The following is a 25944-nucleotide window of genomic DNA, read 5'->3' as shown; positions in this document are numbered from 1 at the left end:
CAATAATTAAAACAGTATCACATTAGTTTTAACCACTGGATCAAAATGAAGTTTTCAAAAATAATCCCAAGTATTTTAGAATATGATAAAGGTAGTGATTTAAATCTAAAGAAAAAACTTTTCAATAAATTGTCTAATAGTACCAAGACAATCGTGCTTGTAATATCATAAATTCCTAGGATAAATTCCAGGTTAACATTGGAAAACATAAAATAAGTAGACCTTTCTAAGAAGAAAAATGAAGGCAGAAAACATAACGAAAGATGTAGTGATTTTAAAGACATCTATTTTTAAATTTATTTTTGTTAATCCTCCTAGAGGGTATTTTTCCCATTGATTTTTAGAGAGAATGGAAGGGGAGGGTAGGAGGAGAGAGAGAGAGGGAAAAAGAAAGAGTGAGAGAGAGAGAGAATAGAGAGAGGAACAGTGATGTGAGAGAGATACATCGATTGGTTGCCTCCTGCATGTAACTGGACCAGAGCCAGGGATCGAACCACAACACAGGTATACGCCCTTGACTGGGAATCAAACCCATGACCCTCCAGTGTGCAGGCTTATGCTCTAACCATTTAGCCATGCCAGCAAGGGCAAAATATCTTTTTTTTTTTTTTTTAGTATTCTTTTTTGTTGTTGTTATTAATCTTCAATGAAGAATCTCCCCTCCCCCCCCCCATTGATTTTAGAAAGAGAAGGGAGAGGGGAGGGAAGAGAGGAGAGAGAGAAACACTCATGTGAGAAACCCACATCAATTGGTTGCCTCCCTGAGCCCCAGCTGGGACAGGGAACTTGCAACCCACATACATGCCCTTGACCAAAATTAAACCCGGGACCCTTTGGGACGTGGATCAACACTCTATAACCACTGTGAATGCTGGCCAGAGCTTATTAATATTCTTGAACACTTACTACAAGCTAGGAATAAACTAGAGCTGGGTGTACTATGTGAGAGAAAGAGACAGAGACCCGAGTGATCAAGAAGAGATAGAATAAATCATTACATATTCACGCAAAAAAGTTTTTGCCATCCTAAACCTCTCTTTTACATCCCACATCATTCAGGAAATGGACTGAGCGCTACCTTCAAAATATATCTAAAAGCCATCCACTTCTCAGCACCTCCACTGGGTTACAATAACCTCCTGGGTTACAATAACCCCCACTTCTTCCCCATCCTACTAGTTTATTGTCTTTACACTCAACCACACCATGTCACTGCTTGGCTACAAGGCCTGTATTTCACTCCAGGTAAAGCTAAAATCTTTACATTAGCCTTATAGAGCTCTATGTCCCTCATCTGCTCCCTCCTTCCACTACTCTGACCGCGCTCTAGTCTAACCACCTTGGCTTCCCTCCCTCTTCTGGAACAAGCCAAGCATATTTCTGTTTTAAGGCCTTTACCCCAGCTGTCCCTCTGCCAAAATTCCCTTCACCCTAACTCTCACCTCCTGTACGAGTTGGCTCAAATGAGTTTGACTACTCTACTTAAAATTACAGCGCTCCACTCCCTTGCCACCCAGCCTCTAATACACCTGATGTCTCCCACCCTGTGTCCTACCTGTTCTTTCTTCAGTAGCTCTCATCACTTCTAATATACTATACAATTTACTCATCATGCTTATTATTTATCTAAGCTGACTACAATATAACCTCCATAGGGAAAGGATCTTTCTTTGTTTTGTTAACTTATATGTCCCAAGACTGTGGTACACAACTGAAGCTGAGTAAAGGAGTGAATAAATGTATCAGATAAAGCAGAGATTTATAAACCTAATAATACCCAGTATTTGTACACAGCTGGTGGGAAAATAAACTGAATAAACTTTTAGAGGGTAATTTGTCAATTCAGATCTAAATATCTTGTTATATTAAATACTAGAGGCCCAGTGCATGAAATTTGTGCATGGGTATGTGAAAGGGTGCCCAGTCTGCACGCTCTCACAAACCGGGACCCCTCAGGGGATATCCAACTGCCTGCCTGCCTGCCTGCCTGCTTGATCACCTCTAACCACTTGCATGCCTCCCTCATCGCCCCAACCACCTCTGTTTGCCTGCCTGATCACCCCTAACTACTCACTTGCCTGCCTGCCTCACCACCTCTGACCCTGCTGCCGCAGCTTCGACCAGAAGGATGTCTGGAATGACATCCAGAAGGTCATTCAGCTGTCCAATCTATTTAGCATATTATACTTTGTTATTATAGACTAGAGGCCCGGTGCACACAATTGCATGGGGTTGTGTCCCTCAGCCCAGCCTGTACCTTCTCCAATCTCGGACATCCCTCTCACAATCTAGGACTGCTGGCTCCCAACTGCTTGCTTGCCTGCCTACCTGATTGCCCCTAATCGCTTCTGCCTGCCAGCCTGATCACCCCCTAACCACTCCCCTGCCAGAATGATCAATGCCTAACTGCTTCCCTGCTGGCTCAATTGCCTCTAACTGCCCTCCCCTGCTGGCCTGGTCGCCCTTAACTGTCCTCCTTTGCAGGCCTAGTCACCGCCACTGCCCTCCCCTGCTGGCCTGGTCACCCCTAACTTCCCTCCCCTGCTGGCCTGGTTACCCCTAACTTCCCTCCCCTGCTGGCCTGGTCACCCCTAACTGCCCTCTCTTGCCAGCCTGGTTGCCCCCAACTGCCCTCTCCTGAAGCCTGGTCGCCCCTAACTGTCCTCTCCTATAGGCCTGGTTGCCTCTGTCCTCCCCTTCAGGCCTAGTTGCCCCCAACTGTCCTCTTCTTCCGGCCCAATCTCCCATAACTTCCCTCCCTTGCCATCCTAGTCGCCCTTAACTGCCCTCTCCTGCCAGCCTGATTGCCCCTAACTGCCCTCCCATGCAGGCCTGGTCACCCCCAACTGCCCTCCCCTGCAGGCCTGGTACCTCCCCAACTGCCCTCTCCTGAAGGCCTGGTCCCTCCCAACTGTCTTCCCTGCAGGCCTGATAGCCCACAACTGCCAGCCCCTGCCAGCCATCTTGTGGTGGCGACCTTTGACCATATGGGGGCAGCCATCTTGTATGTTGCAGTGACTGTCAATTTGCATATTACTTCTTTATTATATAGAGTTAATTTAAAGTCTTTAAAAAGTTCAGCCTTTTCATGAACTAATTCCATTCTAAGTACACAGTTTAAAAAATGAATCACAGCCGAAACTGATCAGGCTCAGTGGATAGAGCGTCGGTCTATGGACTGAAAGGTCTCAGGTTCGATTCCGGTCAAGGGCATGTACCTTGATTGTGATCACATCCCCAGTAGGGGGTGTGCAAAAGGCAACTGATCGATGTTTCTCTCTCATCGATGTTTCTAACCCTCTATCCCTCTCTCTTCCTCTCTGTGAAAAATCAATAAAAAAATTAAAAAAAAAAAATGAATCACAGATGCACTTCATTAGCCATTACAAATTATACACATCTATACTTCCTATTGTTCATATTTGCTATAGTAACACACGTAAACAAAAACTTAGGGTGTGTATATTAAAACAAATCTTCTTAACCAGAGACTTAAACACAATTCCCCGCTCTATCTTAGCAGGACTTATGGGATGGTGCACTTCCATACAACATTCTTCATTTGTTCTACAATTTAAAACCCAATCAGAACAATAGCTATTATGTATTACTACCAGCTATTATTGAGCTTTTTCAGAAAACTGTTAGCTTGTTAAAGGTGGCTCCCACCATCACTCACATGACGTCCAGCACAGAGTCATTACGAATGACCTTATGAGAGACATCAGCTAGCAGGAAGAGACCACCATCTGTCCTCCGGATACTAGCTGCATAGCCCGGCCAGATCTGCAATCTGAAGAGATAGATGGGCTTTACCTCAGGGTTTAAAAGTAGCACAGACACTTCCATGCCCCTATCTGAGATAATACTTGAATACTGTCCTTCCCCAGTAATAATGAGAAAGCACCAGGAAACAAATTCAATTAAATCAACATCATTGTGAACTTACTAAAATACTAAACTATAGCAGAGATTTAGCTGGTAAGTTGTATTCACTACCATAAAATACTGAGATTTTTGTCTTTAATATGGTGATTTCAATGAAAACTTTATTTCCAGATCATTTACAAGTGAGGAAGAGAAAACCACCAACCTGTGTTGCTGCAGTACCATAGCACTTGTTGGGTCATAGAAGTTTCTCCCCACAAGCTTCATATCTAAAAGTTTCATTACCCTGAAACAAAGAGCAAGAATGGGTTTTCTAGTAGAATAATCCAAAAAAACTAGGATCCATTAGTTTTAGCTACATTTCCTTTGGAAGCCGAAAGGGTCTGAAATATTGGTGTCCCTTGTACTATTATAGCTTTTATCATGAGAACACTCTTGACAAAAGAATAAGAAAAATCACCATGACATTTATCTTGGGGTATATGTAACTGACTATAGCTTTTCCTAGTTACTGGGTAACCAAAAATAAGTTGACTTTCCATACTCAATTTATATTACTTCCACCATTAACTAAAATGCATGCAAACGAGTCAGTTTCTAAATTTGTGAATATCAGTCTGGCAAAGAATATTATGCTTGTTCCTGGCAGTTCAGCTTACTAGATAGAAATTAGATTCTGTGTTTCATAAATAACATTATGAAAATTAGGGAGTGTTAAAAAAGTTTAAAAATTATAAGCTATCTTCATCCAAAAATTCAAATGACTTGGAAAAAAATTATTCCAGCAGCCCTGGCTGGTTTGGCCAGTGGACAGAGCATTGCCCTGCAGACTCAAGGGTCCTGGGCTCGATTCTGGTCAAGCGCATGTACCTTGGTTACGGGCACATACCTGGTGGGGGGTGTGCAGGAGGCAGCTGATCAATGTTTCTCTCTCATCAATGTTTCTAGGTCTCTTTCCCTCTGTAAAAAATTAACAAAATATATTTTTAAAATTTCAGCAAAAATCTTTACTCACTACCTCTCCAAGTAGCCCCATCACTAATACCATTAAATATGCACTTTAAACACCCATTTTTAATATTCCTGAGCCCATCCCCCATCCAACTAACTCAAACCTACTTTCACATACCCAAATCTGATAAATCAGTGGAGATATCTTTTGAGTAACTTAGCCTCACATCATTCAACTCATCTATATACACTTGTAGTGTGGTACCATCTAAGCTTCTTGAAGAGCATTGCTACAAATACAAGACTGAGGTTAAGGAAAGTAAAACGTCAGCTGTTTTCTCACCGACGGAAAACAACATTGTAGAAGGGAATGCACAAGTCAGAACAGGGCTCCAGGATCTTGGTCAACTGAATCTTAATGCTGATCTCTGCACCATCGGTTTTCCTGTGACTTTTTAACTCAAGCACCTAATGAATAAATACATGCAAGTAAACAGTAATGACAAAACTACCACACCCTAACCTAATCCAACTGTGTCCCAGAAAACGCTAAAATATCGAAAATATCTTTTCTTAATATATGAAACTTAAACCATTCTTTGTCACTGAAGTCAAAAGCTTCCTCCAACCACTTCTCTTATGTAAGAGACTCCGTGAAGACATAAATGTAAAAGTTTCTCAGTTTATAATTTCTTTGTTACAGAGAAGTTTAACTTCCCTCTAAGAATAGGAAAGTACAACTCAAACATTCAAGAAGTTTATGATTTGCCATCATTCAAAGCCCCAGAACACTCTCAGGTCTCACTTGTTGAAGCTTAACAGGTAGATAGAGAATGGAGCCATCAAAGGCAGTGACGTTTCCAGTGACAGCTTGATGGTCCTTCAACATGCCAAACTTCATGCTTTTGCACTCCACAGCGGGGCTAGAAAATAATAAAGGATTTTATTTCAATTTGATTCAAAGGATTTTATTTCAATTTGATTCAAAAACAGCTGTGTAACTACTGCTCCATCTAGTGGACATATTAAAAATTCAAATACTATACCTGACTAAAAAAAAACTTTGACCCAAGGATACTTGCTCATAAAAAATAAAAACCCGTAATTCCATCCACCAGAGACCAATGCCTTAGCATATTATACATTCTTAGTATACATTCTTCCAGAGTTTAGACCACAGAGTAAAAAAACTTATTGTGTAAAGGGCCAGGTAGTAAATGTTTTAGGCTTTACCGGCCATATGGTCTCTGCTACAACTACTCAACTCAGCTGATATAAGCACAAAAGCTATGTAAACCAGTAAGTATGGATACATTCCAGCAAAACATTTTTTAAATTTCTTTATTATAAAGTTGTTACATATGCGTACTCATTCCTCCATTACTCCTCCTATCCCCCCCACTCATGCCCCACCTCCCTGTTGCCTGTGTCCATTGGTTAGGCTTATATGCATGCATACAAATCCTTTGGTTGATCTCTCCCTCCAGCAAAACTTTACTATGGAATTGTACTCTAACCTTTTTCACTCAAGGAAATTTCAACTTTTTATTGTTTCATTACCACAAATCTTAGTTATGAAAAACTCTAGTAGCTCCTTTGTACCATGACTGACCCATTACCTCACAGTAATACAAAACCTTGTTCTACAACTGTGAAGTCTAAACAAATCCAAGACTTGAAAGGGTCAAGTATATTCAAGTACATGAGTAAAGATTAAAAGTGGTAATCCAATATAGTTGTCCCCAAAACCGAATACTCACATGCTAACATTATATTTCAAAAATGCTTCTTTAAAAAATTCATATACATGCATTTATATGAATACAATATTCAAAGATGTCATTCTAGACTCCCTGTAGTACAAGGAAGATACAGTATGACCAGTCTACTGTAACACATATGCTCAGTATTCTCTCAGTGGCCTGGCATCCTCTTCACATTGTAACCTCAAAGGTCCAGATCTACAATCCCTAAATGTATAGAATCCATATCTTCTCCTGGTCAATGCAGAGACCTGTAAAGACTCTTATATTCTTTTCTGTTTCATTAACATTTGTCAATCCATTTCCAGATAAAAGGTTCTTCCCTCTTATTAACACTGAATTCCTTCCTTTACTTCCAGAACAGGCCCATTCCCATTCCTTTCCACTCTCCAATGCTCAATTTTACCCTTTTCTAGATACTTCTCTTCACTTGTCACATGTGCTTGGCTCTGCTTTCTTATCTCATAGAAATCTGTAAAGCAATCCTGCTACTCTCTTTAATTATCATTCAATTTCTCATTCCTTACAGACTTTTAAAATAACGGCCAATTCACTGGCTATTCCTATAGCTCGCCTTTGTTCTTTTAGTCTAGTTTTTTCTTCATAACTTTAACAAAGGACTAGAAGATTACCAAGGGTGCTCTTAGAAGCTAATTTAATTACTTTTTTCTGTAGCCAAAGTTAACCACCTATTCTCTATTCAAATGGGCCCTTCCTTTGGTTTTTATAACCTGTCTTCAGGGTATTTTTCCCTAACTTTTTCTTCTCTTTCATTCCACTTCTTCCTCTTGTACCAATTAGTAATTATCCTTAAAAAATCAGTTTCCCACCATCCTATTTTCTCCACAGATATTCCAAAACACTCATTTTCACAATTTCAGCTAATAACCTCCTGCTAATAGAAATTTTTATTTTTAAAAAAGTACGTTCAGTCTAAAGTTATTGATATAACATTAAAGTTATTTTCTCTGATTTTCTCACCTTCAAATTTAACCCTAGACCATCATCACTAAAGGACTGTCAAAAAATTTTTTTTAATATATTTCTTTACTGATTTCAGAGAGGAAGGGAGGAGAGAGAGATAGAAACATCAATGATGAGATCATAGATTGGCTGCCCCCTGCATGCCCTCTACTGGGAATTAAGCCCATAACCCAGCTATGTGCCCTTGGCCAGAATCAAACCTGGGACTCTTCAATCTGCAGGCTGATGCTCTACCCACTGAGCCAAACCGGCTAGGGCAAGAGCTGTCAAATATTGATATGAGGCTAATGTAGGAGGAATCCAGGTTTCATGGGATGTGCATATTATATCACAGGGGAGAGGGAATCTTTAAGAAGAGGAATACAAAATTACAGATACAAAATAAGTTTAAAGGTTTGGAAGGGGGTTTATTTAAGTACAAGGTCCTAATCTTAAGCTTCATTAACTTCACAGGAAATCACCTCTAATCTCATGCATAAAACTGTACCTATTAAGTTAAAGTCTGAATTGGTAATATAAATTAATAAGTTAACCTTAAACTTACTGCAAGGAGCCAAGTACATGCAGTATTATGGGGGTGAAAGAAAAGTTCATTAGAAATTATACAAAAAAATTCAGCTATTCCAGGGGAATGATTTCATTACTGCTAAGAAGTGAACAATATAGAGAGAAAGAAACGTGAATACCTGAAAGTCACATGATATTGATAAACTGCTTCATTATGACACTGTATTTTGATAAGATTCAATCCCAAAGGTTCGGGTATTCCTTTTGATCCCTGCTTCACAAAAAGTTCTCTGGAAAATAAAAATCAAAAGCAACAAAACAAAACAAAGCAAACACACACACACACACACACACACACACACACACAAATAAAACAGGGTAAAGTAGTATTTTACACTTTGCTTACAGATATACAAAGCAATAATTGAGACATACAAAAGCAAGCTTTGAAGGCTAGTAGATAAATGAGTAGCAATCTCTAATTAAAGAAGCAAGGTCATCCTATTTATCCTAGTAATACCCTGTTTCCCCGAAAATAAGAAAGTGTCTTATATTAATTTTTGCTCCCAAAGATGCGCTAGGTCTTATTTTCAGGGGTTGTCTTATTTTTCCATGAAGAAGAATATGGTACACATTTATTGTTAAATGAAAATAAAGGAAATTTATTACCTGTATACGGTACGGTAGTACAATAGTTGTCAACACAAACCAAACTGTGAATCCTACAGTATCAAGAATTTACTCATTTATTCAATGACAATCATGTCATCATCTTCTGGAACATCATCATAACAATCCAATTCCTGAATTTCCTGGTGAATTTCTTGTGACTCCATTTCTTTCAGAATCAGTGGACCAAATCTCTCATGTTTAGCAATAGCACTGTCTTTAAATGAGTACTTCTTGTCAAGGTAGCCTGCTCGCAGTGCATTTGCAATGCAACTGTCAGTGATTTTCTCCCATGAATTCTTCACCCAAGTCACAACTTCTTGCAGTTTAGGTTTCACAAAGTTTACGGTAAATTAATTTTCATTCTGAGACAGAGCCGGATGCCTTATATTTCACTCAGAAGGAAACCTGGAAGTAGGTCTTATTTTCGGAGAATGTTTTATTTTCGGGGAAACATGGTATTACTAAGATAAACTATGCCAGCAAACTTAAGAATACAAGAATGCATTCTATAGAGAAAAATGAATTGCTGAATATTTTTCCTAAATGATTTCCTTATCTTCACCATGACAAAGAAATGGGAAAGAAATGGAAAGTCATGAGTCTACTCTCTGGTACATACTATCTCTATATCATTAATCCCATTTCACTTCATCAGAATCATCAAACCTCTGTCATTCTCCCCATGAGCAAAAAAAACAAAACGAACAACCTTGCAATACTGATAATCCATGGAGGACTTCAGACACAACAGAAAAATGTTTATAATACTATTAGAGGCCCAGGGCACGAAATTTGTGCACTTGGGGAGGGGGGTTCCCCTCAGCCCAGCCTGAGCCCTATTTGCAATCCAGGAGACAGCCTTAGTGCTGCTGTGGAGGCAGGAGAGGCTCCTTCCACCACCACTGTGCTTGCCAGCTTCTGGCGAGTGGCATTCCCTCAATGGGAGTGCACTGATCACCAGGGGCAGCTCTGGCATTGAGCATCTATCCCCTGATGGTCAGTGTGCATCATAGCGACTGGTCGTTCTGCCGTTTGGTAGATTTGCGTATTAGACTTTTATTATATAGGACTGGAGGCCCAGTGCATGGATTTGTGCATTGGTGGGTTCCTCAGTGTGGCCTGCAGGAATCGGGATGAAATCGGCAGTCCAATAACCCCCAAGGGATGTAGCAGTGCATGAAGCAGTAGGCAACCAGGGAGGAGACCTGGCCTGGCTGAGTGCGATGCCCACTCATCCTGGCTCCACTGCACCTGTTGCCACCACCACTCAGTAGGCTCACTACTGCTCTGCTGCGGTCTCCACACACCTATCCTAGGGCAATACCAGCATGCCCATTATCAAGAAGCAGCTGCAAGCCATGAGCCCATCTGCCCTTCTGGTGATCAGTGCATGTCATAGAGACAGGTTGAATGGTCCCTTAGGCTTTTATATATAGAGACTAAAGGCCCAGTGCACAAAATTTGTGCACCTGTGGGGGAGGGGTGTCCCTTAGTCCAGTCCAGCCTGCACTCTCTCGCAGTCTGGGAGCCCTTGGGGGACATCTGGCTGATGGCTTAGGCCCACTCCCTGCCTAAGCCGTTAGTCGGACATCCTTAACACTGCCCTGGAGGCAGGAGAGCCTCCTGCCACCACCACTGCACTCGCCAGCAATGAGCCCAGCTTCTGGCTGAGAGGCGCTCCCCATGGAAGCACACTAACCACCAGAAGGCAAATCGTTTTAAGCATATTTCCCCTAGTGGTCAGTGTGCATCATAGCAACCAGTTATTCCACTGTTTGGTCTATCTGCATTTAGCCTTTTATTATATAGGACTAGAGGCCCAGTGCATGAATTTGTGCACAGGTGGGGTCTGGCCAGCCTGCCCCAATGGGGCCGATAGGGGCCAGGCTGGTGGGGGTAGGAAGACACAGGAAGTCAGCTGGCCCCACCATTGGAGGGGAGGGATGATCAGGGGCCGATCAGGGGTGGGACTGGGCAGAGGCTGCTGGAAGTTAGGAGGGGGCCGATTGGTGCATGTCATAGCAACTAGTCATTCCAGTCACTTGGCTTTTATATATATAGATGAGAAGGCTCCCTTCCACATCACTACCAAGCAGAAAGATTGAGCTCCTGACTTACTTTTCCCTGTGCTCTGCAGTCCCCAGTGAAAGACGATCCAGAGACTGTAATAAGGATGGAGGCGGAGGTGGTGGTAATGGCTGCGGGGTAGGACCCCGAGAAGGCAAGCTGATAGGACTGGGAGCCTTGTATATGCCTCTGCCTATACCACACGCTGCTCTTCCTAATGGCAACATAGGCACATCCAAATTCCTTCCACGCATTCTGAAATGTTAAAAAGAAGCAAATCGGGACTTTCTTAATCATACTTCTATCTCTGCCCCACCTAAATGATTCCCTCAAGTCTATGTTCTCTTCCTCGAGGAGTCAGCAAAAGGGACATAAGCCTTGGAATTCTCTCCAAGTCCAGTATGCCAGTATGACTCACCCACCAACTGCTACTAATACTGACTCTCAGCCAATACTGACTTTCAGGACAGAACTGAGGTGGGAGTTTGACTCCCTTAGATTAAAGAACCACTGCAATCAAGTTATTTTATTAAGAGGGCAATAAAAGCTGTGAAGTATCCAATGAAGAACTACTTTTTTACTCTTTTCCAGTCATTAACTGGATCAGTATCTGCTCATTGCTCTTGAAAAGTATCCATTGTTTAATTTAAAACCATGCATTGTGAGCTAATCCAACCTTTTTAGAGTTGTCCTTTTGACTTACAAAGACATTTCAGCTAAATTTGACAGCTCCCTGAAAAGGGAATTTACCCACCTATTCCAACCAATGGAGGCCTCTGCCATCTTGCTATCACCAGCAGCCAACACTGATGGATCCAGAAAAGTGTGATGGGGTTCTTCTTTTTCCTTACGCACCATACTGATAGCCAAGCCTCGACCTAAAATGCCTCTACCTGAATGGAAGGATCAAACCCCAGCTATCACTGTGAGTTGAACATGTTGTAAAGTATAGTTACTTTTCTGAAGATAAACTGCATGAATTTAAGAATAAGGAAAGTATACATACCACCATGCTTTCTCAAGTTAGTGTTTTACATACCTAAAGAAGGCATTTTCTGCTTCAGAGAGGTCTGGGACACAGTTTCAAGGCCCAGTCCTTGGAACATGGAGACCAAACCCACAGATTCCTGAGGAAAGTCAAAAATAAAGCCATTCCAAGATATGGTTTAATCAATGATGGCTTTCTTAAAGTCCTGGTAAATAATAAAAATCATCTTCTTTTTTAATGATTGATTTGAGAGAGAAAGGAAGGGAGAGAGGAAAAACATCGATTTGTTATTCCATTTATTTATGAATTTACTGTTTGATTCTTGTATGTGCTCTGACTGGGGATCAAACTCACAACCTTGACGTATTGGGATGCTGCCCAACTGACCTACCCTGCCAGCGCCAGTATATGGTGTGTATTTTTTTAACAACCTCCAACAAAACTTACTATTCTTTTTCTGTAGTAATCTTAAAAGTTTACTGCTGTCACGCTAGTTCGAGCTGCCACACATAGACTCAAGCAATTCATTCGAGTGAGAATACAGATTACTGTCATCAATTTTTCTTTTTTACAGAGTATTATATTTGACACTGTTAACTTTACTTGAAATTGTTATACTGTGTTATTAGGTTTCCCCTATATTTGCTAACTTTTTATTTTTTTAATCACAGACAAATAACATCTTGAAATTTTGGTATAAAATTAGGAAATATAAGCAGTAGCAATAACTGAAAATCCTCTTTTTTAAAGATTTGGGCCAAGAGAAGTAAATAAAAATAAAAAAAGATTTGGGCAAAGAGTCTTCTAAGTAAAGAGCCATTCTTAACAATTATTATCTTAGAGACAGGAATGGCTGCCAATACCACAGAGCCAAATCCAGAATAAAAATCTAAACACTCAGAAAAGAGCAAAAGGATGTATCTTTAAATCTATCATTTATATATTTATATGTATATTTACCCTTTGCACTCCGAACCATTCTGGACATTGGCTACCAGCTACTCGATGCTACTTTGCAGCAGAAACGTGCGTTGAATTAACTCAATCCCCCGTAATCACTAATAAACTGCAATGTCCCCTGAGAGGGGACATCCGAGTGATATGCTAGAATTCCGATGTCCCCTGAGAGGGGACAGCGGAGTGCAAAGGGTTTATATAAGATAGAGGATGAAGGCATTTATCCAAATCCATCTACATTCATTATGAGAAACTTCTTCTAGACTCCCAATTAGAATTTAAAATATACATCCAGATGATGCCACTATTTGTTAAAGGAAAAACAAAAACAAAACCCAACCCATCAAACGAACAACAAAAAACAACGCTTACTTTCAAATATATAAGACTTCACAGTTTTCTATGAACTCTGAAACCCATTATTTCCTCTGATACGCTGTATGCTGCTACTAAGCGTCCAGACATGGTCTTACCCTTTGTGCCGTCCCATTCTGTGGGTTTGGTTCCTTGGGCTTTCCAAACACGTGGCCTCTGCCTATAGGTCTTGCCCTGCCCAGAGCTGAGTCCAAAGGTTTAGGAACTTGTGGCCAAGAGCCTTGCATCTGTACACACTGAGATGGGTGCCCCAAAGGGCTCCTGAAGGGTGGTCGGACAGGATCCATTGAAAGGCTGCAGAGGATTCGGGTGTAGATCCTGTTCTGATTAATCACCTGCCAGCATTTTATAGATATTAAAGATTCCCAATTGCTTTCCTTTTCCTTCAAGACAGACTCACAAAGCATTAAACACACACACATACCCGTACTTTGGGCGATACAACCAGCCTCCTATATCATGTTCACTTCAAAAGTTTCTATGTATCCCAGAATGTTCTAAACCAGAGGTCTTCAAACTACGGCCCGCGGGCCACATGCGGCCCGCAGAGGAGTCTGATCCGGCCTGCCAGGTTTTTTGGGCAGTGAGCGCAGCCGAGGTGTTACAGTAGGAATTAGTAGTTCATATAGTCCGGCCATCCAGCTCTCTGAGGGACCGTGATCTGGCCCCCACTTTAAAAAGTTTGAGGACCCCTGTTCTAAACACTCCCCATTAGCAATCCTTTAGACTTAGAAGCTAAGCCCTCCTTTAATTTTCCTATATTCTCTACCTAAACAGCCTCTTTGAGAACGCAGCCCTATGTTAACTGTTTTAGAAAGAAATATATTTTATGGATGAGCATGAGAAAATGTGTGTGTGTGTGTGTGTGTGTGTGTGTGTGTGTGTGTATATATATATATATATATATATATATATATAGTTGACATATGGTAATACTGTCAATAAATATTCCCATAAATTTTTCCCAGTTCATTACCACATGAAACTATTCCATCTCCTCCTCCATCTCCTTAGTAGCCTCTCTGCATCTTATCCGATTCCTTTTTTTAAAACTCCACCAAAAATGAGATCTCCAAAGTACAGACCTTTTCTGCTTTGAGGAACACTTGCTACATTTCAGGTGACATATAACAACTTTTTCTGCCCCCCGGGTCACCAGGGATGAGGCTCTTCCTGCTTCCCAAATCTCAGGTCCTCTTCAAAATCACTTTATAACCTACAGTTTTCAGGAATCCTTCTTTAAGGGACTTCCTTCAACGTCCTGACCCACCCCTGATCCCTGAAGAATCTTTCTTAACTGAAAATTGAAGTAAGCCTCTTCTTAATCTTTTGCAGGCCTGTCTTACGGATTAGCTAGAGAAGTCGGGCCATGCACATACAGAAAAGACTGACAGGCAGTTGTTGGGTCAATACTATCCATGAAGGCAGTCCAGGGTCTCCCAAAACGTGTTTAACTAACGGTTAGTTACTAACCCATCCTCTTTTTTACACCGAAACGGCAGGGAGGTCCCTTCCTCAAATTCCTTGAACTCATTTAAAGAATCCAGAACCATGGGCGGCCTACATGGGACTCACTGAGGCCGCTTTAACACCTACTAAGTCATGACTTCTGGAATCTTCCTCTTTCCCCGCCCTCCCTCCCCTCCACCAGCTCCTTTATGGATGTGGGCGCATCCTCCAGGCCTCCCTTCCGTCCAAGCACCCTGGTTAGTTAGCAGGCAGATGCCTGACCACCAGGTCCCGCAGGGAAGGGTCCCAGGACAGGCTGGTGGGAGCTTGGGATGGCGCTTGGGCCGGGCCAGGAGGATTGGGGCCTAACCGGGAGGGGCACCCCGCCCCCCACGCCGCCCCCACCCTGAATGCTACCCTCCTTCCACCTCAGAGAACAGCACCATTCCCCATACCCCGACTTCCTGCCCACCATTTTGACCCCCAGAACACTCGCGCCCGTGAGCCATATCTCCTCGAGCCACCGCCTTCCTACCTTTTCGAGGCCCTGCGTCCTCCTACGCACCCAGCCTCCAATAACCACTTCCCTCCCCGGCCGCCCCCTCCCGGGCCGCCCCCTCCCCAGCCCGCGGCCCCTAGCGCCTGGGGGTAGGGGGTTGGGGGTGAGGTCCGCAGTGGGCGTGGGGGGACCACCACGGCCACCACAAGCCCCGGCCTTCCACACCCGCGTCGTAGCCACTCACCAGGGCCTTCGCCCTCCCCCGGCTCCACCCGCAGCCTCAGGAAAAGCCTGAGCTCAACGCACCTGCCACGCCCCAGAACCCACATGGTCAGGCCCCAATTTCCCATCCTCTCGCGGGGTCTCAGCGACTGAGTCCATTGGCCAAGCGACGTGCCGCTCACAAGATCCTGCTACCTCATTGGCTCGCCTGCAAAAAGAGCCGCCCCCTGTCTGGCAGTCCCGCTCCACGCGGAGGTTCCTGTACCAAAGGGGAACTAGAAACGGGAGTCCCCGCGAAGTTAGGGGTGAACCGAAGCCTTAAAATGTGTCACGTTGTTAAGATCCTGACTCCCTTTCCGTAGGCGACTCCTGTAAACAGGTTTAGCTTATACACGCTCAGGCTGAAATTGACTTGCCTCATCCTTTCCAGTTAGAGGATAGAGGGGGTGAATTGGCAAGAGTAAACGAGTTTACATTGAAACACCTAATTATGCGATCTCTCCACCTTATTTGTAAAATAAGAATAAAGGCACTCATGTATAGAGTTGTATGGGAATGTATATATACATTCGTGAGAGACGGTATGTCAAATACTTAGCACAAGGAGTAGATTGCCTGCATTAAACGTTGCCTGTCTTTACTTTTTGATGCCTAAATCTGTGAGCCAAGAAGAGCTTTCTTCAAACTATTGTATATAAAAAGTATTGCTGTTTAATTCTGCTATAACTGAATACTTTCACCCAAAGAAATGCATTTCTCTCTCCCAACCATTTTGCCAAATAATTGCATCCCTCTCCAACCCCAGTGTTTCTGAGGTGATTGGAGTCAAGATTTGCGAGACCTTGGTTTACCCTGTAGACTCTACAGTGTAGAGCCATGCAAATGCTCTGCATGGTATAAGGCAGAAGAAAGTTTTCCAAGCCTCAGATAGCTTATATCTTGTTTTACTCCATATATCCAAGGATTCTCCTTTCCTTCCCAATAAAGTTTGAAAATTATTGGAGCGGGAGGATTTTCAAAGCAGGAGTCTATTGGCAGAATACCTCTTTGCTCTTTGTAGATATTATTTGTTAACATTATATCACATAACATTGTTAAGTTCTACTGCACAACTTATGTTATAATAACATATAGGCAGTATTATTTTGTTGCTCATGCAAATATTTAGCAGCAAGTGCACTCAAAAACAGTAGTACAGCTGAAACCGGTTTGGCTCAGCGGTAGAGCGTCGGTCTGCGGACTGAAAGGTCCCAGGTTCGGTTCTGGTCAAGGGCATGTACGTTGGTTGTGGGCACATCCCCGGTAGGGGGTGTGCAAGAGGCAGCTGGTCGATGTTTCTCTCATCGACGTTTCTAGCTCTCTATCTCTCTCCCTTCCTCTCTGTAAAAAAATAAATAAATAAAATATATTAAAAAACACACACAAAACAAGACAAAAAAACAGTAATACAGCCCAGCAGGTGTGGCTCAGTGGTTGAGCATCAACCTCTGAACCAGGAGGTCAACGTTTGATTCTGGGTCAGGGCACATGCCCAGGTTGTGGCCTTGATCCCCAGTAGGAGGTAGCCGATCTATGATTCTCTGTTATTATGCATGTTTTTTTAAAAAATATATTTTATTGATTTTGTACAGAGAGAAAGGGAGAGAGATAGAGAGTTAGAAACATCGATGAGAGATAGACATAGATCAGCTGCCTCTTGCACACCCGCTACTGGGGATATGCCCACAACCAAGGTACATGCCCTTGACCGGAATCGAACCCGGGACCTTTCAGTCCCCAAGCTGACGCTCTATCCATTGAGCCAAACCAGTCTTGGCTATTATGCATGTGTTTATCTCTCTCCCCCTCCTTTCCTCTCTGAAACCAATAAAAAAAATTTTTTAAGTTAAATAAGGTCATAAAGATGGGGCCCTATTCTGATAGGATTGATGTCTTGAAAGAAAGAGACATCAGAAATCTCTCTTTTTCTATGTGAGCAGAGGAACATCCATTTGAGGACACAGCAAGAAGGTGGTGGCTGTCTACAAGCCAGGATGAGAGCTCTCACCAGAAACCAAATTTGCTGGCCCTTAATCATGGACTTCTAGCCTCCAGAACTATAAAAAATTAAATGTCTGTTACTTAGGCTGCCCCATCTGTGCTATTTTGTTATGGTAGCTTTAGCTGACAAATCCTATCTAATAAAGAGGGAATATGGTAATTGACCCTCACACCATCTCAAAGATGGCAGCGCCCACAGCCAATAAGGAGGGAATATGCTAATTGACTGCCCCAACCTCAAAGATGGTGGCACCCACAGGCACAAGATGGCAGCGCCCAGTCCTCTCTGCCCCGCCACGGTGGCATGGCAGGTGCATGCCTGCCTCCAGAGTCCCCCAGTTCCCTCAGCCCCCCACCTGCCCAGGGCCAGCCCAAGTTGCAGGCAAGCTGCCCAGCCACCCAGGGCTGCCCAAGGCTCAGGTAACCAGGCCCAGCCGAGGCTTGCACTGCCAGCAGTGGCAGCAGCAGAGGTGTGATGAGTCACCTCCCACCCCTGAGGGCTCCTGGACTGTGAGAGTAGGTAGGCCTGGCTTAGGGATTCCCCCACTAGTGCATGAATTTTTATGCACCAGGCCTCTAATGTAATAATAATCATCAGCAAGGATGTTATAGTGTAAGTGCCTGAGAATAAGCTTTTGATTGCCAAGGAACACATTTCAAAGACATCTATCTTGAATAAACATATTGTGAGCCAAACAAGTAGATCAAGAACTAGGCTGTCCCCACCCATGAAGTCCCCCTCTAAGAAAGCCCTAGGTAACTTAGATAACTGATCTCTTGAAAGCCCCTTCTTTTCCCTTCCTGGACCCTAATTTCTGCTCTTATGTTGTTGTTGTTGTTGTTGTTGTTTTTTGTTTGTTTGTTTTGTTTTTACTCTTCACCCAAGGTCATGTTTATTGATTTAAAAAGAGAGATGAGAGAGAAGGGGGGTGAGAGAGAGAGAGAGAGAGAGAGAGAGAGAGAGAGAGAGGGAGAGAGAAACATTGATGTGAGAAAGAAACATTGATAGACTGCCTTCCCTACATGCCCTGACTGGACACCAAACCTGAAACCTGTGTATGTGCCATGAACAAAAATCAAACCCACAAACCCTTTGGTTTAGGAGGACAATGCTCCGACCAATTGAACTACTTGGCCAGGGTCTGCTCTTATGCTTTAAATTTGTCAATAAAGAGTGAATCCATGAAACCTTAAGCACCCCATCCTCCACCCTAAAAAAGCCAGAACTCCAGGTCTGCACTCTCTTCCTTTGCCCCCATTACATTGCTGTGTACCCTCCAAGATTTTTAAGTCATAAACCTTGCTTTTTCCAATTTCCCTGATGGTTGTTGCTGAGGTGCATCTTGCTAGTACAAGAACCCCAGCTTCAACATTGGCTCTGATCAGGAAATGTCTGTGAGGACTCATCACAAGACAGGCTGAGACTAACACAAAACAGATGTGACAAAATCTGGAACCCTAATACATCCCTGCCGAGACTGTGAAATGGTGCAGTTACTTTGGAAAACATTTGGCAGTTTCTCAAAAAGTTAAACAAAAAATTATTGTAGGGATAAAAAGTTCCATTTCTGGCCCTGAGTGGTGTGGCTCAGTTGGTTAGATCATTGTCCTGTACACCAGAAAGTCACAGGTTCAATTCCTAGTCAGGGCACATACGTAGATTGAGGTTTGGTCCCTTCTGAGGTGAGTGTAGGAAACAACTGATTGATATGTCTCTCCTACATTGATGTTTATACTCTCTCTCTTTCTCCCTTTCTAAAAAAAATAATAATAATAATAAAATACACTTCTTGGTAATTACCTAAGAGAAATGAAAACATATATCCACGGAAAACTTGCATGCGAGTGTTCATAGCAGCCTTTGGAGTTGAGCCAAAACTTGAAAATAACTTTAATGTCCATCAACTGGGAATGGATAATAAAATGTGGCATATCCACACAAGAAGCAGATTCAGCAACAAAGGAGACAAACTACTATGCTACGCCATGGATGAACCTCAAAACATTATGTTAAGTGAATGAAGCCATATACAAGAGACCATATAGTGTATGATTCTGTTTACATGAAAAGTCTGCAAGACACAAATGAATAGAGACAGAATGCAGAGAAGTGGCCTGGGAATGGGAATGAGGATGACCTGTCAATGGACCTGAGGGAACTTATTAAGTGAAGTGAAAATGCTTTAAAATAGATTTATGGTGTTGTCTGTGTGCTTGAAGCTAATTCCAACAAGACATAAATGCAAGAAGTTCATCAAAAGGTTGGTGGGCCTTGAGCCTTCAGCAAGGGCTGGAAAATACATATTATTGCCTGTTGAAAATGGCTAAGGGCATTTCCCCAAACCTGAAAAGGATGCATAAATGATTGCTTGCTGCCAGACAGCTGAAGGCATTTCAATCTGACCAAACACCTGAACAGCCATAGGCAGTTCCTTCAATCTGACAAAGGATTCTGTATACTAAACTTTGGCCTTTGATGTGTATATCTACCTTGCTTTAGGAAATTTGTGTTAATAAAAAGCAAGGGGTCCAGAGAGACAGGAGTACTTGGTTTCTTTAGCTAAGTCTTCTCTGGCCCTTCCAAAATTATGTTTTGTCTCTGAACTCTTTAATAATTTACAGAAGCCCCTTTTCCAGATTCCTGAATCCCTTGCAGATGCTGAGAAACACACAACGCAGTGTCTGTACTCATTAAATTTACCCAAATTATCTAATTGTACACTTGAATAAGATGAATTTTATGATGTGTATAATATATCTTAATGAATCTATTTCTTAAAACTCATATTAAGAAACAAACAAGCTACAATGAACAGGATCAGACCTACAAAGACTTCAAAAATAATAATTGGACACAGAATATAAATACATTTTTAATATATTTTAAGAAATAAAGGTGGCTCCCTGGCTGAGTTGCTCAGTGGTTAGAGTATCAGCCCTCAAACCAAAGGGTCTTGTGTTTAATTCCTGGTCAAGGGTACATACTTAGGTTGCAGGTTCAATCCCAGTCCTAGTTGAGGTGTGTATGGGAGACAACCAATTGATGTATCTATTTGACATCGATGTTTCTTTTCTCTCTCTCCCTTCTCCCTCTCTTCCACTCTCTCTAAAAATCAATGGAAAAAAATATCCTAAGGTGAGGATTAACAAATGAGAGAGAGAGAGAGAGAGAGAGAGAGAGAGAGAGAGGTGGCAATTAAAATCTTGAGTAAAGAACAAAGGCTATCAGAATTGACTAGGCAGAGTTAAAAAGATAGAAGTTCTAAAAAAAATAAAATAAATTGCCGAAACCGGTTCGGCTCAGTGGATAGAGCATCGGCCTGCGGACTGAAGGGTTCGATTCGGTCAAGGGCATGTGCCTTGGTTGTGGGCACATCCCCAGTGGGGGGTGTGCAGGAGGCAGCTGATCAATGGTTCTCTCTCATGATGTTTCTAGCTCTCTGTCCCTCTCTCTTCCTCTCAGTAAAAAAATCAATAAAATATATTTTTAAATAAATAAATAAATAAATCTTTATTGTTGGAAGTATTACATATTCCCCCCATTGACTCCTTCCAGCCCTCTGCCCCAGGCCCTCACCACTCCATTATTTGTGGCCATGGGCCATGCATACACTAAGTGGCCAGAGCATTATGATCTCTGAACACATAATAATCTAGTCACTTGGTGTATATATCCTATGTAATAAAAGGCTAATATTCAAATTGTCCCCTCGACCAGGAGGAGTTCGACCAGCAGGGAGGCCAGCCAACCGCCCATGTCCCTTCCCTCTGGCCAGGATGGCCGGACCCCACCCATGCACGAATTCATCCCATGCACAAATTCATGCAACAGTATATATATATATATTCTGAGTGACCAGATTATTATGCATTCAGAGATCATAATAATCTGACCACTCAGTGTATATCCACACAAGGTCCTTGGTTTATTACTTTCCACCCACCCACCCTCCCTTGCCTCCTCTCTGAGATCCCACACTCTGCTCCATGCTTCCATGTCTCTGGATCCACTCTGTTCGTCAGTTTATTTTGTTACCTAGATTCCACATATGAATGAGATCATGTGATACTTGTCTTTCTCTGACCTATTTCACCTAGCATGATACTCTCCAGGTCTCTCAAAAGGTAAGAGACCCTTCTTTTTTACTGCTGCATAGTACTCCATGGTATAAATGTACCACAGCTTTTTTATCCACTCATCTACTGATGGACACTTGGGCTGTTTCCAGATCTTAGCTATTGCAAATTGTGCTGCTATGAACATAAGGGTGCATACATTCTTTCTGATTGGTGTTTCGGGTTTCTTAGGATATATTTCTAGAAGTGGGATCACTGGGTCAAATAGCAATTCCATATTTAATTTTTTGAGGAAACTCCATATTGTTTTCTGTAATGGCTTCACCAGTCTCCCTTAGCAGTCCCTCTTAAAAAAACAGAACTGGAAACAATTATTTGAACTGCACCAGGAACCCTATGTGTTATAATCCTACTGGATGCCATATTGGAGACACTGTCCACCTGTGTCCCTGACTGATGTGAGGTCGTATTTTGGGAGCCCAGCAATTTTAAACATTCCTTCCCCTCCCCTGAAGCATCATGAGTACATTTGGTACATGGAAGCCAGGCATGAACTTATCTGCTTCCCAAAATCATAGTGACTTTGGGGTGAGTAATAAGAGACTATAAGAAAACACCAGCAGTAGATCATGTGGCCCTCATATTGCTGCAGAGATCTCTTCAAAATGAGGCAGCCCTTAATCAATGGAAGGTAACAGACTTGTTATTTGTGTGCACTCTTGGGGGGAGTTATCTTCATTTGTCCCTGAATTTAGCTGATGTGATCAATGACACCACAAAGACTCCAGTTCTTGACAAAAGGCCTTAGAATAGTGCCTACTACTTAATAAACCCTGTGTAAGAGTTCATTAAACAAACAAGCACATGACTAAAACCAATAAAGCATGTTATCTGTGTTACTCAAATCTTCCCTGACTTTAATGATATTTTTTGATTTGCTTTTTGCTTAATGATATATATATATATCATTAAGCAAAAAGCAAACCAAAAAAAAATATCATTATATATATATACCGTGTTTCCCCAAAAATAAGACATCCTCCGAAAATAAGACCTAGCGCATGGAAAGATAAGACATCCCCTGAAACTAGCGCAACTTTGGGAGAAAAAATTAATATAAGACATTGTCTTATTTTCGGGGAAACGGGGTATATATATATATATATATATATAAATATATATATATATAGTTTTGTTTTTGTTTTTGTTTTTGTTTTGTTTGGTAACAGATCAATCAGTTACTGAGAGAGGTATGTTTTCATCTCCCAGTATGTTGGTGAATTTTTCTATTTCTCTTTGCATTTGTAACTACAGGCCTGGTGCAAGAAAATTCAGGGTCCCTCAGCCCACCCTGCCCCCTCTCACTATCCTAATGCCCTCAGGGGCAGGAGGCAACCCAGCGATCAGTGGAAGGCGACATCCCCATCACACCTCTGCTGCTGCCACTGCTGGCAGTGCAAGCCTCGGCTGGGCCTGGTTACCTGAGCCTGGGGCCGGCCCTGGATGGCTGGGCAGCTGACATCTGAGGCTTGCCTCTGCCTCTGGCCAGTCCTGGACAGCTGGGGGCTGAGGGGAATGGGGGACTCCAGAGGCAGGCACCCCAGCGGGGCTGAGGGAACTGGGCACTGCTATCTTGTGCTGTGGACACCACCATCTTTGAGGGCAGGGCAGTCAATTAGCATATTCTCTCTTTATTAGATATGATTGATTTCAGACAGAAAGGGAGAGGGAGATAGAAACATCAATAATGAGCTACCTCCTGTATGCTCCCTACTGGAGATTGAGCCTGCAACCCAAGCATGTGCTCTTGACTGAAATTGAACCTGGGACCCTTCAATCTGCAGGCCAAGGCTCTATCCACTGAGCCAAACCAGAGGGACAGAGAGCTAGAAATATGAATGAGAGAGAACCATCGATCAGCTGCCTCCTGCACACCCCCCACTGGGGATGTGCCCACAACCAAGGCCCATGCCCTTGACTGAATCGAACCCGGGACCCTTCAGTCCACAGGCCGATGCTCTATCCAATGAGCCGAACCGGTCTCGGGAATTTATTTATTTATTTTAACAATAAAGATTTATTAAAAAAAAAAAAAAAAAAAAAAAAAAAAGAGGGACTATTAAGGGCAATCAGTACACTCTGCTCTACCTGCCAAGTAGCCTTCACCCATCCTGTGGAATGACTGAGCAATGACAAGGGCAATGATGGTGAGATCTAGAGGTGTGATGGGTATTTCTTGTGGAAGTGGCAGGAGCTAGGACCGGCCCCTGCTGCTTCCAGTAGATACTAGTTGAGATGAAAGAAAATGATGATCAAATCAATATCAGAGCCACCTTGCAGAAGATGGCAGACTCATCAGTCAGTTCAATTGAAAGGGCTTACAACAATTGGAGAGAGCCAGAAGCTTCAAGGGCAGTTCTAACAGAACAAGATCATTTTTATAAAATGTTTTTATTTACTTCAGAGAGAGGAAGGGGGAAAGAGACAGAAATATTAATGAGAGAGAAATATCGATTGGCTGCCTCCTGCATGCTCCCTACTAGGGACTGAGCCCACAATCCGGGCATGTGCCTGGATTGGGAATGAAACTTTTGGTGCATGGCACAATGCCCAACCAACTGAGCCACACGAGCCAGGGTTTAAAGTGATTTTATTTATTTATTTATTTATTTATTTATTATAAAAAGACAGGTTTAATAATGCATTGTTCTTCACACAGATGCCTGCAGAGTCTTTAACTAAAATCCAGGAATATGCAAGTAAGCAACATAGACCAATCAGCCAGATCTAAAATAAACTGGCTTCTTAAAACTGCCCTGTAAACATCACAGCTCTTCTTCCGTCCATAATGAACATAACCTCACATGGAAACACTTAATGGAGGGGAACCAGAAACCTGTTTTGTGGCCATAAGTAAAAACCAAAGGAAAAATAGCATTTTGGTGGTTAGTTGGTGAAAGCAGGGAATCTGGAGTCTTCGCTGTGCTGCTTTGCTCTTCTTACTCTTGCTCTTTTTGTCCCTCTTCTTCAGCCCATCCATGTTTGCCCTAAACAGATTTGAATAAGCCATCTGAAACTTATTCACTTCTTTGGAGCTCACCACTGTGCTGATCTTCTTTTTCCCATCGGTAGCTCTTAACAGACACTTGTTGTCTGAGGGCTCAAAGCCCTCCACTGAACCTTTCCTTGGAATGGGTTTAGTTCGGCTGACATACTTCTTGAGGGTGGTGAACACACTGCCCGACAGCCGGCACTTCTGGAAGAGCCGGGTCAGCTCCGTCAGGAACCGCTCACTCTCCAGCAGAACCATGCCGGCTCCGCTGGCCGCGCTCAGGCCGCATAAGCCCCGAGCAACCTCTAAAATGATTTTTGAGGAGCCAAATCCAATGCTCAGCTGTAGAAAGCAGTTATAGGGTAAAGCCTCGGTCTGACCTGTTGGCAAAGCCACAAACAAGTCCCAGCTTAGAGGGCTCAGCCCTCTTAGCCTAATTAAGCTTGACCTTATGAAGCTCCCTAGATCCTTCCTGGGTAGCTAATGGGCTGTGGGAGGTGCAGCAAGTGCTGCCAAAACAAGTGTACTTCAAAGGCTGTTCTGCAATGCCAATAACCTCAGAGGCATATTTAAAACACACACACAAATATTAAGGAAAATGGGTCTTTTGTAGAAATATTCAAAATGAAGTTTTAAAACTTAAAAAGTATATTTAAACAATTATTCTGAATTAAAATGAAGAATAAATGAAAGCAATTGTGGGAAGCAGACTTATAGGAAAGAAAATGTACATGCAGAATGCAGCAAAAGCAGGTTTACAGTTGCTCATATGGAAAATAATACAATCATTGATAAATAATAATACAAAAATAAACTGTTTTCTGTATTTACCATTGTAAAGCTACTCTTACCCCATCTTGTAGTCGCAGAATAAGATGGTAAATATAATTTACTACAGCTAAAAAAAAAAAAAAAAAATTTAACTGTAAACTTGTTTTAAATGAGAAAATTCCCCTTGATTACGGTTCACTGTATACATTTACTTTATCTGGAAAACTGACCAGGGAATAAACATAGTATTGGGTGGAAATTCTATATTGCCCTTAAAATGGACTTCAGAAAATAGGCTGAAGATAACCCTACAGAGTGAGGAGCAAGCCAGGATCACCTGATATATCTCTTAGCCTTAATTTTAATGAAAAGACAAAAATAAATCTTTAATGATAAAATAAATGAATGAATGAATGAATGAATGAATAAAACAGAGAGACTTTTACTTGGTGCCCAGCCTATGGTGATAGGTGTGCTGTGTGTCTGGTTCAATGGTAGGTCCAGGCAGCAAAGGTCTGAGCAGTGCAGGCTCAATTCGAAGCTCGCATTCCAGCTGGCCTCATCAGAGACTGGACCCTCACCACGGGCACCTACATCAGCGGCTGTGATTTATTTCCATGGTTCGTGGCCCCAAAGGGGGAAGCCTATACTTTAACCTGCCAGTCTGTAGTTTTCCAAATGG

At 42.4% G+C, this 25944-nt stretch overlaps 2 protein-coding genes across 2 annotated transcripts in view; both read right to left on the bottom strand.

Annotated features, from left to right (window-relative positions):
* Positions 1–13530, bottom strand: part of PIWIL2 (piwi like RNA-mediated gene silencing 2) — a 65168-nt gene extending 51638 nt beyond the window's left edge. The window contains exons 1-9 of the mRNA XM_084884441.1: positions 13251–13530; positions 11872–11959; positions 11587–11725; positions 10884–11087; positions 8273–8383; positions 5645–5762; positions 5183–5307; positions 4094–4174; positions 3680–3793 (exon numbers count right to left, since the gene is read on the bottom strand). Coding sequence (XP_084740567.1) covers positions 3680–3793; positions 4094–4174; positions 5183–5307; positions 5645–5762; positions 8273–8383; positions 10884–11087; positions 11587–11725; positions 11872–11959; positions 13251–13439 — 1169 coding nt within the window. The 5' untranslated portion in view covers positions 13440–13530. The remainder of the gene's footprint in view (positions 1–3679; positions 3794–4093; positions 4175–5182; positions 5308–5644; positions 5763–8272; positions 8384–10883; positions 11088–11586; positions 11726–11871; positions 11960–13250) is intronic.
* Positions 13531–24114: 10584 nt separating this feature from the next.
* LOC311624024 (signal recognition particle 14 kDa protein-like) lies at positions 24115–24796 on the bottom strand. Its single transcript, XM_084886783.1, has one exon. The coding sequence runs from the start codon at positions 24747–24749 to the stop codon at positions 24300–24302; it is 450 nt and encodes a 149-aa protein (XP_084742909.1). The 5' UTR covers positions 24750–24796; the 3' UTR covers positions 24115–24299.
* Positions 24797–25944: the final 1148 nt, after the last annotated feature.

The sequence above is a fragment of the Pipistrellus hanaki genome, assembly GCF_964339955.1.
Source record: "Pipistrellus hanaki genome assembly, chromosome: 5".
NCBI lineage: Eukaryota > Metazoa > Chordata > Mammalia > Chiroptera > Vespertilionidae > Pipistrellus > Pipistrellus hanaki.
This window is presented reverse-complemented; position numbering and strand designations above follow the sequence as displayed.

What these genes read in the sequence shown, in the direction of transcription:
- LOC311624024 (XM_084886783.1), bottom strand. Translation starts at nt 24,749, where the DNA reads ATGGTTCTGCTGGAGAGTGAGCGGTTCCTGACGGAGCTGACCCGGCTC.